Raw genomic sequence first — 17,559 nt, 5'->3', positions numbered from 1 at the left:
AATCTCCATACTAACTACTAGTTTGCAGTCCTGCCAGCAGTGCATGAGTGTTCCTATCTCTCCATATCCACACCAGCCATCTGTTGTTTTGGGACTTTTTGATAAAAGCCATTCTCACTGGAGTTAAGTGATCTCGCATTGTGGTTTTGATTTGCATTTCCCTCATGATTAGAGATGTGGAGCATTTTTTTTGTAAGTTTCCTGGCCGTTAGTCTCTACCCTCTTTTGAAAAGTTTCTGTTATGTACTTTGCCCACTATTTAATGGGGTTGTTTGATTTTTTTCTTGATTTTCCTAAGTTCTATATAGATTCTAGTTATAAGCCCTTTATTGGATGTATAGCATGCAAATATTTTCTCCCATTCTCTAGGTTGTCTATTCACTTTAATGATTGTTTCCTTGGCTGTGCAGAAGCTTTTTAATTGGATCAGGTCCCATTTATTTTTGTTGTTTCTGTGATTGCTTTTGGGGTCTTCTTTGCCTAGGCTGATGTCTATAAGAGTTTTTAAACATTTTCTTCTAGAATTCTTATGGTTTCATGCCTTAGGATTTAAGTGTGTTATCTGTTGTGAGTTGATTTTTGTGAGAGGTGAGAGGTGCTGATCCTGTTTCAGTATTCTACATGTGGCTAATTTTCCCAGCACCATTTATTGAATGGGGATTATTTTCCCCAGTGTATGTTTTTTGTCTGCTTTGTCAAAGATCAGATGGCTATACGGGGATTGTTTTGTATCTGGGTTCTCAGTCCTGTTCCATTGGTTTATGTCTCTGTTTTTGTGCCAGTACCATACTGTTTTGATTACCATAGCTTTGTAATATGGCATATTGCCAAAGCAATCTTAAGCAAAAAGAACAAATTGGGAGGCATCAATTTACCAATCTACCATTCTTGCCTAAGACTTTTGATGCAGGGCAGAGGAGAATGTTGCCTTTGAGCTTGGACTGCCAACAGACTCCAGGCTCTAACACTTCCTGGCTGTGGAATCCTAAGCAAAATCCTTACCCTCTCTGTTCTTTCAGTTTCCTCATCTTTAAACCAGGATGATAACCACAGATTCCATCTCATGGGTTGTGTTTTATGTACACTAACTCATTTAATTTTCACAACAGCCTATCAGGTTGTTCTTTCCACAAAAACATATGTACTGTGAAAACAGGACTTTTTGTTCATTCAGTACCTAGGAAATTGGCACTAAGAAGTAGTTAATTATTGAATGAGTGAATACATAAATGAATAATGGAAGAGAAAGAACAACAAATACCAAGTTGCATTTCAACCATAACACAAGAAACTGAGAAAAGGTAAATTTATAATTAATAGAGGCGTAGTGATGCCAGTATATCACAGAGACTCAAATTCTAACTCATGGTATTACTTCAGAAGTGACAATTTTCCTCTCCAAACCTGCTGCCCTACATGTAAATTTAGATTGACCTAGAAGTTCCAAAAGTTCCCTTCAAGCTTTCTAATTGCACACCCTTACATATGTGGTTTTCTTACTTCATATTCATAAAGACAGGTAATTCTTACTATAGATGCATTCCTTATTTATATACTGAAGAGTCATCCTAAAAAACTATAATTTTGTTCTTGCTGTTATAACTTATACCCTATAAATGTACTAAAGAAGCCATCCATTTGTGTACCACTTCTGAAACATTAAATTGATGGAATTACTTTCCCTTTTAAAATTTTATTTGCTATTATTCTGCAGTTTTCATGATGAGAAATAATTTGGTCTTTTTTAGAACCTTGGAAATGTGCTGCTTAATTATCAAATATTTGGAAATTATAAAAGACACGACAGGGCTGCAATATCACTGTGCAGGACAACTACAACTTAGTAGAAAAGAGGCACTTGTCAGTGGAAAAGGCAAGTACTCAGTACTTTGAGGGGACCATCCGCTGTATCTGTTATTTTCTTGACTCGAATGTTCTCAAGGTATCTGTCATTTTCCCTGCTACTGTGAAATACCTCTTGGGTGATGTTTGGCATTACCATCAGTTAAGAAGTTGAGATTTTAACCATGTTATTCAGCTTGAAAGATAGCCAATTTTTTTTTTTCTTGAGGGTTTTCATTTATATAAACATCAGTGTCTGAAGACTGCTTTGCACAGATGGGATAATTTAAATTTCCATTCATTTATGCCAATTTCTACTGCAACAAATACATAATTTCATAAAATTTGAAGAACCTCCAAATCCTAGCACTTAAGTTTAGAAAACTTCTATGATTCAACAATTACCCATTTGCTTCTTCAAAATCACCATTAAGTTGCCAAACATTCTCAAAATCCCCCTTCTTCAATTTCCCACTCATTTTATCGTCTATCCAATTATAGACCTCCTTAGTTGTAGGGATAATTTGGAATTTAAGTTATTTATCCCAGATGTCTTACTCAACTGCCTTTTGACACTGAGGCAGAGGAAAAAAAAAATCACTTAAACTTCATTCCACTCTTTTCCTGATTAATAATATACTTAGCAAATATTTGAAAAATTACTTTATGTTACTCACTGGCTAGGAAACAGAGGCAGTTTAGTAAAAAGGACTTGGCCCCTATATCCCAGTTCTTCCACTTAACCTTTATGCAATCTTCACCAAGTCACAACTAGTGAGCCTCAATTCCTTCCTCTGATGACAGAAATGTCACCCGTGACTGATATTACTTCATTGGATTATTATGAAGGATAACAATGATACTGTAGTTTGAAGAGTTTAAAAAGTTACAAAACACTAAACAAGTAACAATATAAACATTACTATCTGCTACCATAGGGAATATAAAGCAATTTAAAACTTCATCCATGCCTTTATAGAACTTCTATTCTATCCCAAACTGTCAACTGAGCAGTTGACTCTCAGTCCAACTTGTCAACCAGTGGTTTCCAAAATGAAAAGATTATCCACTGGAATACTGGGAAGACAGTATTATAACTTCTATTTATATTTGTAATATAAAAACAAAATTGAAAACCAATTTCTATTATCTAATATACAAATTTATTATATTAGATAATAGAAATCTATTATATTAGATAATAGAAAACCAATTTCTATTATCTAATATACAAAGCAACACTGATGCTCCCACTCAGTTCCCATATCAAGCACATGTACAGCTTGTAAGTACTGACGAGATGGTTAGCACCTAGCACATTCCCTTTTACATGTGCCTGTTTAAACTTAAGCATCATATCGGATTCAATCAGGCTAACCCTCATGAAATGAACAAGTAGTTTAAAACATACTTGCAAAGAAATGAAGATTTGCAAATACCAACAATGCAAACATAAGAAAATGGCAAAGTTTACATCTGCCTTTTTCTTAGTATGAGTTTTGTCAGATGTTAAAAGATAAAGTTTTTGAAACCAGATGTTTTTAAATGTGATACTCACTTTTTAATTTTATTTATCAATAAACAAATGTTTCAGTTAAAATGTGTCTATTAAATTATCATTCCTAATACCAATCAGTAATTCTTCTGAACGCTTCTAAAGCTGTGATACTTTCATACTTTTAACAAAAATGTGTCAAAACCTACTGAAATTGTTTAAGATTTTAAAACAAATGAAAATTGTTTCCAAATGTTGAAGATTCACAGTCACAAAAATTACTTATTAGTAACAGAGACTCTCACACTGCTTTTGGCAACAAAATCATGATAATGAAGACTATTTTACATTGTTTTCAAGTGATATCATCATGAAATATTTTGGTAGGGCATAATCAAATAACACAAATGAATCAAATATTGTTTAATCATTTAATATTTCATATTTTATAACAATTAGTATAGAGATACATGTATATAATTTTTAAAACCTATCTATACTGTACTGTGAAATACATAAGAAATTTAGATATCTAAGTCTAATCCATCAAGATGATTTACCATTTCAGAGTACCTTGCATGGGGGTGAATGATTTAATGATAAACCATATATATGGGAGATATTCCATTCTGATAATATTAAAAAACAAAGAACATTTATTCAATTTTTGCCATTTGTTTACTGTAGATATCTATATAAGTGCAAAGTAACTACTTCCATTTGCTCTCGGGTCTACAGTGTGAGTAAAAGCCACTAAGATGGCAATGAAACAGAATCAGGCAGACTTTACTGAATTGGTTATTTTGCCAAACCCATCCAAGAGTATCACATCTTTCTTCAGAAAGAAACCAACTTCCCCATACCAGTTCCAAGGATTAGCTCTCTACTTTTCTGCCCACTAACTATACTGAACCATTTATTTTAAAAGATGAATTTTAATGAATTGCAAAACCACCAGGAAATTGTTGTACCAAATAACTTGTAGCATTTTACTAAAAGAATTGGCAGTTAGATTTACATGTGAAAAAGGAGGGTCATAATTTATTTATTCCCAGTGCTGAAAAGACATCCAATTTAAACCAAAATATATGTTCCTGAGTGAGTTAAGTAAACAGCAATTTACCACTCAGCAAAGCAGTCAAAGTCCCCGGGCTTATGCCTCACTTTCTCTCTCATAAACTCTTAAACTGTGAAGTTGTAAGAAATCTTAAGAGTTCATCTAATCCACTCCTTAGCTCATGTTCCTTAGTATACTTAACATAGGTGGGGCACACCTTGCAGCTTTCTAGGCTGGTTCAAAGTTTTGGTTCTTCAGGCTTTGGGAAACCATTGCAGTCTTAATGCTATTTCCCTTGACAGCTAATTTCATTTTTAGTTACTCTGAAAGTTAGAACTTTATTGTTTTTAAGTTTGAGCCCTATCTTGGCCTCTATAGGCTCATACAAGATTAAAATATAAACAAATAAACAGAAAAAAATTTAAAAGTCTAATCTCTTTTCCATGAAGTCATTCAACAAATATGGCTTGAGAGTCCACCATAGCCTCTAAGGACACAAACGTAACAAAAACAATGCTTCCAAAAACATATCAATGAAACACCACCACAATGATATATTATTCAATTTTCTTTTAGAAATATTTATTGAAGCCCTGTTATTTGTCACATATTATACTATACACAGGAAATAAAATGGCTAGTAATACAGAGTTAATCCCTGCCCTCATGGAGTTTAGAGACCAGAAGCTAAGATAAACAGGCAATTATGACAGAATGCTAAGCACTAGTATACTGTAAAGCCTTTTCACATACATCTGCACTTTTGTGCCCTGTAACTCTTCTCTGCCATAATCAAAATACATTCATGCACACTTACTCAGAAAAACATATAAAACCTTCAGTAATTTTTTTAAAAATTCCACATTAAATACATTTTTTTTTTTACATATTGGTTGATTGGCCATATTTACATCCTGAAAATCATCTTGAAAATATACAACTCTTTTAGAACTCTAGAGGCATGTAACCTGATATTTCTTAGGGCAGAGAATCAAAAAAGATAAATATAGCACCATTCCTGATTTGTGTTTCTAAAACCCTGTAACATTAATTTTGCATGCTGGTATTGCTTGTGAAAAGTCTACAAAAAGAAAAGAGAAGTGTGGTTCATTTTCTAAGCACCTATAAAGTTCCCAGTGTATTAGGTGCGGAAAATATACAAGGAAAAATACAGATTTTCAGTCTGAAAGAAGATGACAACATGCTATCAAATCATTCCATCACAACATAGTATGAAACCAGAGGTATCTGCAAAGTACAACAGGAACAAGGTAATGGCGTTTCTCCCACTGATGAAGAGAGCTGGGTAGGGTTTCACAGAGAAGTGGCATCAAGGGCTTGAATGATGAAGCATTAATCAGTTCCAGAGGTGGGTTGGAAAAAAAGTATCCAGGTAAGAGCAGTCAGCTGCACTACTGGTTCATCTGTATGAGATATTTCTTACCAGAACAGCAGCAGAATAGTACTTCCAAGACGGTATAAAAAAGTAATGATAACTACTATCTAGAGAAAGAGTCTTCTATTCAAGCAGAGATGCAGAAGAAAAATCCACCAAGATAATATGGATTAGGTGTTACCCCTCATTTCAGGTTCACCAAGGCTGATATAAGTCAGCTCCAAATCAAGTGAGGAGGAAAGGAGTCCATTATGTGGCAAGAAAGAGCAAAAAGATAGCAATTCTTGTGAATAATAGTGCATTTAAGAGAAGCAAATTTGGCAAAGACACTTAACTTGAAGTTTACAAAGCTCTTTTTCCAATTTTCAAGACTACAAAGGAAAGGTGAAGGTAAATTTTTATCTTGAATGAGAAGACCCTGGTTCAGGCAAGAAAATGAGAAGTCTAACTGGTAAGGAAACCCAAGCCTCAAGGCAATTCCTTTCCTAGGACTTCAACAAGAGCCAGGGCAGCACATATTCTGTTCCATTAAACTAACATTCATGATGCCCACAGACTGGAATTCACCAGGAAATGTAACCAAATGTGGCTCTAAATACCATTTACTTCTTTGTGAAATGGCTTTTCTTTACTCTTTAGCCGCAGGGAAATCTTTAGGCTCGAAAGGCTAGGTTTAGCATTTTACAGTTAGAAGCTATATGAGCTCAAGCACTGGAAGAGACTAATTTTCTCTATCTATAAAATGAAACTAGTAACATCTATTTTATAGGATTTTTCTAACTTATGTCAAGTTCTCAGCACAAGGCTGGCACCTAATCAAAAAAGGAAAAAAAAAAAAAAGGTATCAGCCACAGGTATTGAAGATCTATAAAGTGCAGAAGGATAATTCTTTAGCAGTCTGGCTTCTCTGAGAAAGCTTCTTTCTTCCCTCCTTCAAACATGTCCTCCATAGGACCATCTTTCCTCTAATAACTTATATCTGTGCATCTCAAAAGATCTTGAGGCCTTATTCCCTCCTTACAATAAGTTCTGGGGTTCCTCAAGGTAATTAGAGGAAGCAAAGATACTCAGGAAGAGACAACTGAGCTGTGAATAAAATTTGTACTATGAATAAAACAAAACACAACATTCAAATCCTGACCAGTTTAGAGGAATCATTTCAATAGAAGAGATTTCAAAAGAGGAAAAAAATTTTTAATGTGTTGATATTGTTCCTTTTATTAAAAAGCTGAATAGTGAAGCCACCTAGACTTCATCTCTTCCAGACTGTTTCTTTCTTTTTCCTGCGTAGTCTCTGGTTGTTCACATTCCAAAATGGCGGTTACTGCTTTCCAAGGAAATGTTCAGGAGGGCAGCTGCCTTGGAGGTAGGTCACCAGGACTCCTCTGGACTCCTCTGCATTTTACATGCAAATAAAAATAAAGACTCCAAGAGGGACTGTAGCTGCCAGAGGCCTCTGCTAGATGCCAGAGGTAGGTCCACTGCTGCACGCTGCTCTGTCTCTTAGCCCCAAAGTCTTTTCTTGGCTGGGAGTTTAAAAGAGCCCCTCAACAGATGCTCTATTTAATAACTACAAGGCAATAAAAACTAGGGTTAAAAGCCAAAAACTATCATACTGTCTCTTAATAATATTTAATCATATTAGTTTAAGAAAAAAAAAATACCAGCACTAATATTTGAGAGCCTGGTATTTTTTTAATGTTAATTAAGACATTCACAAAAAGATGCCATTCTCAAGCCGAATGCTTAAGCAACACATATTGCACATGCAACCAATATGCTTAAAAAGCACATGCTTCTCAGAGAAATGCCACTGTGTAAACCTAATATAGTTTTGAAATATACTTAAGAAACAGGCTACAAACTACATTCTAGCTACTTACATACATTAACACATATATCTCACAAACTCTAAACAGAGGTTTAACGTTGCTTGAATCTATGTCTAGGTACTAGGCTATTTATCCCATTTACAGAACAACTATCAGGGTTTATCTTTTCTACTGGTGGGGGTGTCTCCCTAACTAGGAGGAAGGGTGAAGTGCTTAAAGACAGAATTTCGTAAACTGTGTTCTGAGAGCACCTTATTTTTTGTGGGAAAAGAAATGGTGAACCTATTTTGAAAATGTTTCCTATTATATCTCCCTTCTAAGCTACCACCATACAATATATTAAAGATTCTGAGAAGTTCTGAAATGAAACTATTTAACAGATTCTATGCTTATTCAACTACCAGAAAGAACTATGAAGAAACTGCTTATTAGTTTCAGCTCTAGTGATCTCTTTGATCTTTTATCAGTGGCTGTCTGGAACAATTTCCAAAGCTTAACAAGATAAAATTACCCAACTGATGCGCCATTCCTACCTGCCATGCATGTGGGCCACTGCTGGTCTATTACAGAGCTCAGAAAATGCTGATATAAAATAAGCTTATGGTGCTTTCAACACATGTCCCCAGTTCCCTTTTTCATATCTCACTTCTAGTATTTAAGAGCCAAATAAAGGAGAAAGAAAAAGGGGAAAGAATGTTATGTTAAAATGCAAGGAAGGGTAGGTCCCTATCAACTTTTCTCTCTAACCACCTATTTTTCCATCTAAATTTATGGGTCCAGTGTGAGTAATGATTTAAACATCTATTCTGGAAATGTGAGGAGAATATAAAGAGTGAAAAAAATCCTCCTTTTTCCAGTCAATATTCCATGTTCTTAGTAGAAGCCAGTGTATAAAAGCTGGGTGATGTCTCGGAGAAATGAATGATGAAATGCCAATTTCTCTCAAAAAACTACCTTCTCTACTGGAAGATGGATCTAAAATGCTGTGGTCTCACATGGTTCCCCCTTGAGGGAGTCTTTTCAGGAAAAGACTAAGCAACCTGAGGCGGTATAACTACTTCAGGTGAACTTGAGCCAACCTTTTTCTTAACTGGGTCTTTATCTTTTGGGATTCATGTCTACTGGTGTTACACGTATCATTCTTGGGAGAGCTAAATTGACATGTGCAAACAGAACATCCTAAAGTGAAAAAATCATTCACATAAAAGAGCGCGGGCAAGTTAGAAATAGCAGATAAGCAAGCTCAAGCAAGAAATCCATAAGAAAACCATAAACTCTCTGGTATTCCTTTCTCTGAGGAATACACATTTATTTGCATAAGCCACCAGGGAGGAAGAAGCTTGCTGTTAGCAAGAAAGTTAGAAATATTTCAATGGAGCTCACCCAGTTTGTTCCTCAGATGTGGCAAATCATATATCCCCACAGTTCCCAGCTGCATGAACAACTGACTGATAAAATCAGTGACATCCTACGAAGAGTTTACAATGGTAAGCTGAGTCATTATGGTGAGATTAAGCATCATCACAAAAGAAAAGATAAAATAAACACGTATTGAGTACTAAACTTCTGATATTTTCCCTCAACTGAAATACTCTTACAATAAACCCCAAGTTGTTTAAAAAAAAAAAAAAAAGACAAAATCTCGAGCTTGATGTATTGAACCTGTATTTTAAAAAGTACACCTTCTCAGTAGTAAGTCTTCTCAAATTGTTATATCTTAAAAATGAACCCAGAAGGCATAGTGGAAAAATGGCACAATATTCCTAAATCCTTTACTGTAGAAATACCATTGAAATTTCTGGGTGTAGTGACAAGCTTATTTACAAATCACTATCACACAAAATGGGCAAGTAAATTCTCTGGAATGGACTTCTCAACACACTGCTCTTGTTTTAAGTAGCAACTTGCTTTAGAAATACCTATGGTAGTGCTGCTTAACTCAGAGTTCTATTAAGACTGGATGGTCCCAAATAAGAGCTCAGTGAGAAATCAAAAAGATTTGCTTGACTATCACCAAATAAAATTTTCAGCCATATTGAATCTAGTTCTCTTCTATGCATTTTCCTCAGCCCTTGAGTAAGTTAATCTTCAAAATAAAATCCAAGTTCCTTATCTACTGCTCCCTTTTCCAGTCTGTTTCTTTTACTGACTTAGAGAAAGTGAAATGAGAAATAGTAAAAGGCTACAAAGCCTATTCGACTTGAGGCCATTCTTTGGAGCTTAGTTTGTTTCACATGACTTCCTTCCTCTGGGCAATATGGTAGAGGATGCCGTACAGAGGAGCTTTACACATGCTCATCACACACACACACACACACACACACACAAACACACACACACACACACACAACCAAGTACATAAGCATGCAAAGAAGAATAAAATAACATCCACCCATCACATGAAGTCAGGCATAATTAGGCATTTTTACAGTATTGCTTCGTTGCATTGTGTTGTTTATTTAAGAGGTTGGCTGCAGGTACTTTTAAGAGGTACAAATTTGCTGAAGTGTACCAAGTATAACCAAATGGAAAATGCTATTAAAATCTGATCGTCTCAGAAACCCGGTCTATAGAACTACTGTCTTTTGTTTTGGCCAGCTTGGTGTTTTAAAAGAAATTTGACTTTGAATGCCTCTAAGAAAGTTTCTATTTTGCCACAGGACTAATTACTCATTATTGTTTTACATAACGTTATTTCAAATGCTTAGGTACCCTCCCCAGTGGCTCCTAAATGCATCTTAGTGTGTATCTCCCACAAAGTGTCCAGATAAAGGAATGTCTGGAGAAAGCTGAGTAGGAAAAAGTATCCTTTAAAAATACATTCCCAGTGCTTCCTGCCCAACTCAAACCAAGCAAAAACTTTCAGTGTCAAGGTTTATTTCCTTCCAAGCTTAAGTCACATGCAAAAAAAATAAAAGATTTTGTCCCTACTCTATCCCTCAAATTCTCAAGCAGTTTGCCAACTAAAAAAGGGCTTAGGATCCCAAAATCATGGAAAATCATTATCTTTCAGATAAGGCCTGAATAAGTAGAACTTAATAGAGCAAGTTCTAGCAATAGGAGTGGTATCATAATTGCTTCAGTTGGAATGCAGAGAATGATGAGGAAGCTGTCTCATCCTTGAGCTACAGGATGCTAAAGGGAGCAGAAGGTACAGCAGGAGCCTAAAAGGATTCCAAAGTGTGGAAAGACACCACTCAACATGTGGGGATTTCTGCCCACCAGTAAGCAAGCAATTCTGCAACAGACACCAGGTGGGTGTCCTCCAATTCAATTCCGACACTTTCCACCTAAAGATAGCATCAGATCCCACAGGTTGAGGGCTCAGTACCTACGACTGAGCCAATTCTCCCTTTAGATACCAGTCACAAGTCTAGGCCTCCAGAATATCTAACCGACCAGCTTCAAGTTGGGGTTCCCACGACCCTGAGTGGCTCATAGAACTCAGAGAAGTGCTTATGCTTACCAATTTATTACAAAGGATATTTTAAAGGACAAACAGCTAGATGAAGAAATACCCAGAGTGAAGTCTGGAAGAGTCCCAAGTGCAGGAGGTTCTGTCCCCGTATAGTTGGGATGTCCCACCCTCCCAGCACATGGATGACTTATTGCTCACTTTCCTGAAAGCTCCCATGTGTTCAGCTTTCTGCAAGTTCCCCAAAGCAAGTCTTCTTGGGTCTTTTATGAAGATTTCATTGGATAGACATGACTGAAGCATGGATAAGTATGTTGAAATGTGATTGGGCAAAAAGGATATGATCTAACCCAGCAAGGCCTATCTGTTCAGATTCCTCTTGGCCTCTTTGTGCAGCATTCCTTCTTCCAAGGTTATGAGGTAAGACCCTCTCTGGAATGAGGGTCTCATGACCCACAAGCAGATTAGAGTCCTGCTGTGGGCAGGTGAAAGGAGGGCAGGAGAAAGTCAATCTGTTTACTGTTACAAGAACTATGGTAGCTATAAGTCAGGAACTGTAGATGAAAACACACTTATATTGTAATATTACAAATACCTTGCACGTATCAACTATTCAGCAAACTCTAGCAGCAGGAACAACAATAAGAAACAATCTGATGAAAGCATTTCTGAAGAGGGTCAAAGGAAGCAAGCGGTAGGGTCCAGTATGAGTCATTGGAGAGATGTGGAAATCTGATGGATTTGAAGGATAACAATGCATGGAATAATAATGGCAGGTGTACAAGGGAAAAATTTATCAGATATTTCTGTAATGGCAATAGGCTGAGTAGACTATGCTGCAGTTTACTTAGGGCACTTAAAATTGAATAGCAAATACTACTTAAGTTTTGATGATTCCTCATTTTTAAAAATAGTTTTAATTTAAAAGATACTTTAAGTCTGTAGGAAAAATTCTCACATGCTTTATTCATTACATAGGCTTTTTCTTGGGTTATGTACCATTCCTAGCATGGTTTCCCCAGCACACTGTAGGAAATACCCTGATGTCTGTCGTAAATCGGCAAACTTTTTATGTTAACAAATGTCACCAAAAGTGCTTTACTTTCTTATTATCTGAAGTCAGCTCCAGCCTATCATTTTTCTTAAATTTTAAAAATTTGCTTCCCATCACTCTTGCAGTTGGATTTACTAAAATAACACAGAATATTATCACTTTGCAAAATATGTTTATCTGGAAATGTTTATGTTAAGTTTTAAAAACAAGTAGGAGGATTGTTTGAGCCAGGAGTTCAAGACCAGCCTGAGGAAGAGCAAGACCCTATTTCTACAAAAAGAAAAGAAAGAAAAATTAGCTGGGCATGGTGGCCTGCAGTCCCAGCTACTCAGGAGGCTGAGGCAGGAAGATCGCTTGAGCCCAGGAGTTTGAGATTGCAGTGAGCTATGATGACGCCACTGCATTCTAGCTCCAGCAACAGAGCAAGACCCTGTCTCCAAAAAAAAAAAAAAAAAAAAAAAAGTATCTTACTATATTCTACTCCGCTTAATGAAATTATGGTCCTTATCATAGTACCTAACTACTGGCCAGTCAAGAGTGGTTGATTTTTCTTCAAGAAAATAAAACATGGCCCTGATAATGGTTATTTCAAATGGGCACTTTAAAAAAATATACTGAACTCAATAGGGTAGGAACACTATTATCATTCTTAATGAGAGAATAAAGATTTGACCAGTGCCATTCAGAAGCATTTAGGCAGGGTTCTGCCTTCCAATGGCATATATATTGACTCTTTCCCAACTTATGGTTGAAAACACTTGTAATTTATTTGGCTCTAAAAAGTGGCTTTCTGGGCCAGGCACAGTGGCTCACACCTATAATCCTAGCACTCCAGGAGGCTGAGGTGGGAGGATTACTTGAGGTCAGGAGTTCGAGACCAGGCTCAACAAGAGCAAGACCCTGTCTCTACCAAAAATAGAAAAAAGTAGCCGGGCATTGTGGCGTGTGCCTGTAGTTCCAGCTACTCAGGAAGCTAAGGCAGGAGGATCACTTGAGCCCAGGAGTTTGAGGTTGCTGTGAGCTGTGATGAGACCACTGCACTCTACGTGGGGCAACAGAGTGAGACTCCATGTCAAAAAAAAAAAGAAAGAAAAAGTGGTTTTCTATTCACCTAATGTGACTAATGTTCTGAGACCATTGCAAAATACCAAATCTGCTTACACTGGTTCAAAAAGAAATAACAAAAACATGTTCCAATTCCTCATTCAGCCATCAACTATCCCCGCTGTCTGCACCAGCTCTGGACACCTATTTAAACTGAGAACAAACTGATGAAAAAGTATTAAAAGTGGGAAATTGTCCTTGTCTATATCTGATTATTACATCTCCAATAATTAAAGGACAATTTTAGACATCTCCCCATCAGTTTCTCCAATTCTGCAGAAGAATGAAAAGTTTTCTAAGACAAATGAGTAAACAACTTACTTATTTATATACTACTCCCCATCCTCTACTTAAATTATTCAGTCTATTTCCTAACTGATTTCTGCTTCATCCATTCATGTCCATTTTTCAACAAATATCAACTAAGTGTTTATTGTGCATCAAACAAGAAGAGCTAGAGGAAGAGAAAAAAGACCATGATCACAAGGATAGGAAATTATGCACAAGGTTCATGGTACATGGTAATAATTGCCGTGAATAAATCTCTTTTGTGCAGAAGGCAAAGAACCTCGGAAGGGCTGTGAGAGGCCTACAAAGGCCTAGGCTCTTCCATACACAGACCAAGAATTATATTCAGGTAGACTACATCTACCACATATATACTACAATTTTTAAAATCCATAGAGATATTTATTTATTTATTGTTAAAAAAAATACATAGTACCTTGAAATGATATTAAAAATAGTTAACAACTGGTTAAGCATGGGCTTTAACTAATTTAATGGACTGCTGGCCATCAACAGCCAGCATGTACAGACTGGTCCATCAGCTGAATATCAGACCAACCCATCCATTTGAGAGGCAACTCTTTCTTCTTTATTTCATGATAAAGAGAGGTCTTTACTTTAAAAAATTGCTAGAAGTTATTATTCTAAGAAATATGGTTGGCTTGGATGGAATACAAAATCCTGATGATAAACCACAACTCACTTGAGAAATTATAACAAATTTAGAAGTTAGGCCTTTGTAGGTGTTTTGCCTTTTGTCATCTTTAACAGACTCATTCCTCATTTTCCCACGAAACCCTATAATTGGCCAACTCCTAACCAGATGTTTTAAAGGCTGCAAGCCCTTTCCCATGAAAAAGTTTGCATTATACCAGTGCATAATGAGAAACAGCTAGTTTAACGCTTGTGGATTCAATTAACTTAAACCATTTAAAACTTGGCATATGAGAAAAGTTTCAACTTCAGAAGAACAAATGGGATAGACTGCAATCTGTGCTAAATTATTTTAACCCACAGTGTGTCTGCAATTGGAAGCAGTGTGTTATAAGAATGAACAATGTTTTTTTTCCTAATGAGAAACGGAAACAAGCTGGACCAGCTAGGCTACCTTTTAATCACCCCAAGGAGTAACTCCTACATTCTTTCTTTCTTAGTCAAATAAATTATTCATTTTAATACTATAGTATATTACTTCAATGAGTCACTCAGGCCAATCTTTCAGAGTTAACAAGCAATGATAAGAAGGATAACACAATAACTATAAAAAAAACAAAATTTATAATCTCCACATCTTTCCTACAGATTCAGTACAAAGCCAAATGACTATGGCAACACTTAGAAATAAAGGTGTAGTAATAAAGACAATAAATTAAGAATTTATTCATACTTACCAAATACTTATCAAATATAGATCTGGTATATTTTTTAAACCTACTAAAACCATAGTTTTAAATAATGCAGCAAAATTATACCATCTAATTTCTCTTGAAAAGAGTAGTGTTAATTCTGGTTATCTTCTTAATCTATAATTAAAATTCTGAGGGTCCCCAAATCAGGATAGGCTCCAGATTTCAAATTACTGAAAATATAAATGGATTTTCCACCAAAACTAACCTTAAAAAAGGCAAACCACTTGTAGTCATTCAACACAATCTCAAAGCCTTGGTTGTAAATGATGGTGAAATGGCCGGAATTGCCCATGTCATCATATGCTGTATCCAACTTCCGAAGGTGCACCACTACTTTTTTTTCTTGTGGTCCTAAAGAAAAGAAAACGCACAATAAAGAAAAATTATCTGGACTTCCATGGGGGAAAGAATCCCCCCAATTTCCATTATATGATTGAGTTGCTTTCCTTTCATGCTACCTAATTTGGGCACACAGTCTGCCGCCTTGTGAAGAAATCAGTCTCCATGATGTTGCCTCTCCACAGTCCTGAAAGGGTCTCAGGCAAGACTGGGAAGTGAGGGTTCTCACAGAGAGGTATGCCATGCAGCCCAGCAGGCTGGGAGACCCCAAAAAGGACAGCCCCTACCTACCTTCCCAGATCATCCAAACATTGAAGAAAATGAGAAAGTGGGGGATGTGAAAAATTACAGGTTGAAATGGGAAGAAGACAAAATGATAGTCAAAAAGTAAGAATTATAAGAATAAAAGATATGATGACAAAGAGATAAAAAGACTAGCTATCAGATTAAAGAAGGACAATGTGTTAAATCCAGTAGAGAAAGGAAATAACCTATTCAGAAGTGAGGTACCTTTCTCCTCAATGGCTCTGTAGTTTAGAACCTCAGAATCTGAATCCTTTCAAAGTATTCAGCAAACTGGAGGTTTCTATCCTATAAAACTAATTTGTGCTCATAAAAATTAAACATTTAACCTTTGGAAGAAAAGGGCTCAGATATACAGATGTCTTTAATTACCGGATTAAGGGCAGAGGTAGGTTTATAGGTAGAGGGTTTCTGCCTGAAAACGGTTCAACTGCACAGTTTTACACTTTAGACCGTTTTTCCATGTTTCAGATTAATGCTCTGACCTGGGAGACTGCATGTGACAGAGCAGTGCAAATCCTGATCTCCTTTTGCAACAATCTCCAAACAAAATTTTTAAAAGAATAAACGGTTATAATGCCCAGGATTACAAAATGCCATATAGGCATTTGGAGTTAGAGTTAAATGAGTTTTTTTTTGTAACAAATGACTTGATGATTGTTCTGCTGACAAGGAAATTATAGCTGAGAGCTTCACTCATTCTGTACAAATTTGTGATTCTTCTGACTCTTGTTTCTCCCCCATCCTTCACTAGATTCTGTGTAGCAGGGGTAACCGTGTTATCTGAAGGCATCTGGAATACCCCCAGCGTGTTCAAACACTAGATATTTACTGAGGGCCATCAGGTGAGCCAGGCATTATTCTTGACTCTGGGCATTGTCTTGAAAGAAAAGAAGGGAAAGGAAAGGAAGGAAAGAAAGGGCTTATTTTTTGCCTTTTACTTCCCTGCAATACATGACACAGTGCAGAGTGGTACCAGACGTTTTCTAGGACTAGCAGCATTAACACAAGTCCAAATCAAAATTGCTCGGCATAAAGCCCTTTGCCACAATGTTACAGGTGGAGAAAACTTCTTGTTATATGCTCCAAAGTCTTTGGGCTCATCTGCCTTCACTAGCACAATAACTTAAACACACAAAATCCTGCCACATTGTACCAGATAATCACAAGACTGCAGTTCTCAACTCTTTCTAAACCAAACCAACCAAGGGGGGGGGGGGCGGGAATTAAGGTGGTGGGGGGGTAATCCTTGAGAAAAGTATTGAGGCCCCACCAACAAAGTGTGAAGTTAGAAATTCTCAGCAGCTCAACTTTAACTTCGCTGCCCTGGCTCGGGAAAAAGTACCCCAAAGTCCCCCCCACCCCCAGTCCAGTCAAGATGTTCTGCCTACCCACAAGCAAGGGGTGGTTGGCGTGGGCGCTGCGAGAAGAAGGGCTCGGGCAGAAGGGGAGACAGGGAGGAGACCCCAGCCGGCGCGGGAAAGTGAGCGGTCCGGGGCGCCAGCGGCTTACCCATAACCGAGCAGTTCGTGTCGCGCTGGGACCCGCTGGGGCCCACCTGGAAGACCCAGGTGCCCAGCAGGGCAGGATAGGTGCAGTTGGCAGGTGTGTCACAGCGCACGGTACAGACACCAGAGAGGAGCAGCAGGAGGGCGGCGATCAGCGAGCGAGGGCCTAGGCCCATGCTGGCGGGGGCTGGGAGAAGAGGCTGGGAATTAGCAAAAACTGGAGCGCGCGAGCCCAGAATGAGGCGACCGGGTGGCGCGCGCCCTAAAATAGCCACACTGGCCGGAAACCCGCGGCCGGGGGGCGGGGTCACGGCGCGGCGCGGCCCCGCCCCTCAGGGCAGCGCGTTGTCCCCTCGCCAGGCCCAGGTCGGACTGTCAACTCTGCGAGAGCCCAGAGGCAGATGTTATTGCCAAGGGACGTTTCAGAATTTTGTACAGCCAGGGTGACCGAAATAGGGCTTAAGAGCCCCAAGCGGTCCGCACGCGACCGAGACTGCGCTTCTGTGCAGTAGCAAAA

The 17,559-nt window shown here is 37.7% G+C and overlaps 1 protein-coding gene across 2 annotated transcripts in view; it reads right to left on the bottom strand.

Annotated features, from left to right (window-relative positions):
- The window catches only part of CTSC (cathepsin C), a 37,922-nt gene extending 20,643 nt beyond the window's left edge, over nucleotides 1-17,279 (bottom strand). Inside the window, exons 1-4 of one of the 2 annotated variants that reach the window (XM_069470947.1) lie at nucleotides 17,047-17,279; nucleotides 15,098-15,243; nucleotides 9,006-9,090; nucleotides 6,694-7,360 (exon numbers count right to left, since the gene is read on the bottom strand). In XM_069470947.1, coding sequence (XP_069327048.1) covers nucleotides 7,350-7,360; nucleotides 9,006-9,090; nucleotides 15,098-15,243; nucleotides 17,047-17,218 — 414 coding nt within the window. In that variant the 5' untranslated portion in view covers nucleotides 17,219-17,279 and the 3' untranslated portion in view covers nucleotides 6,694-7,349. Of the gene's footprint in view, nucleotides 1-6,693; nucleotides 7,361-9,005; nucleotides 9,091-15,097; nucleotides 15,244-17,046 lie in introns of those variants that run through there. The other variant, XM_069470946.1, reaches the window with a different exon arrangement.
- Nucleotides 17,280-17,559: the final 280 nt, after the last annotated feature.

The sequence above is a fragment of the Eulemur rufifrons genome, chromosome 6 (assembly GCF_041146395.1).
Source record: "Eulemur rufifrons isolate Redbay chromosome 6, OSU_ERuf_1, whole genome shotgun sequence".
Classification (NCBI taxonomy): domain Eukaryota; kingdom Metazoa; phylum Chordata; class Mammalia; order Primates; family Lemuridae; genus Eulemur; species Eulemur rufifrons.
This window is presented reverse-complemented; position numbering and strand designations above follow the sequence as displayed.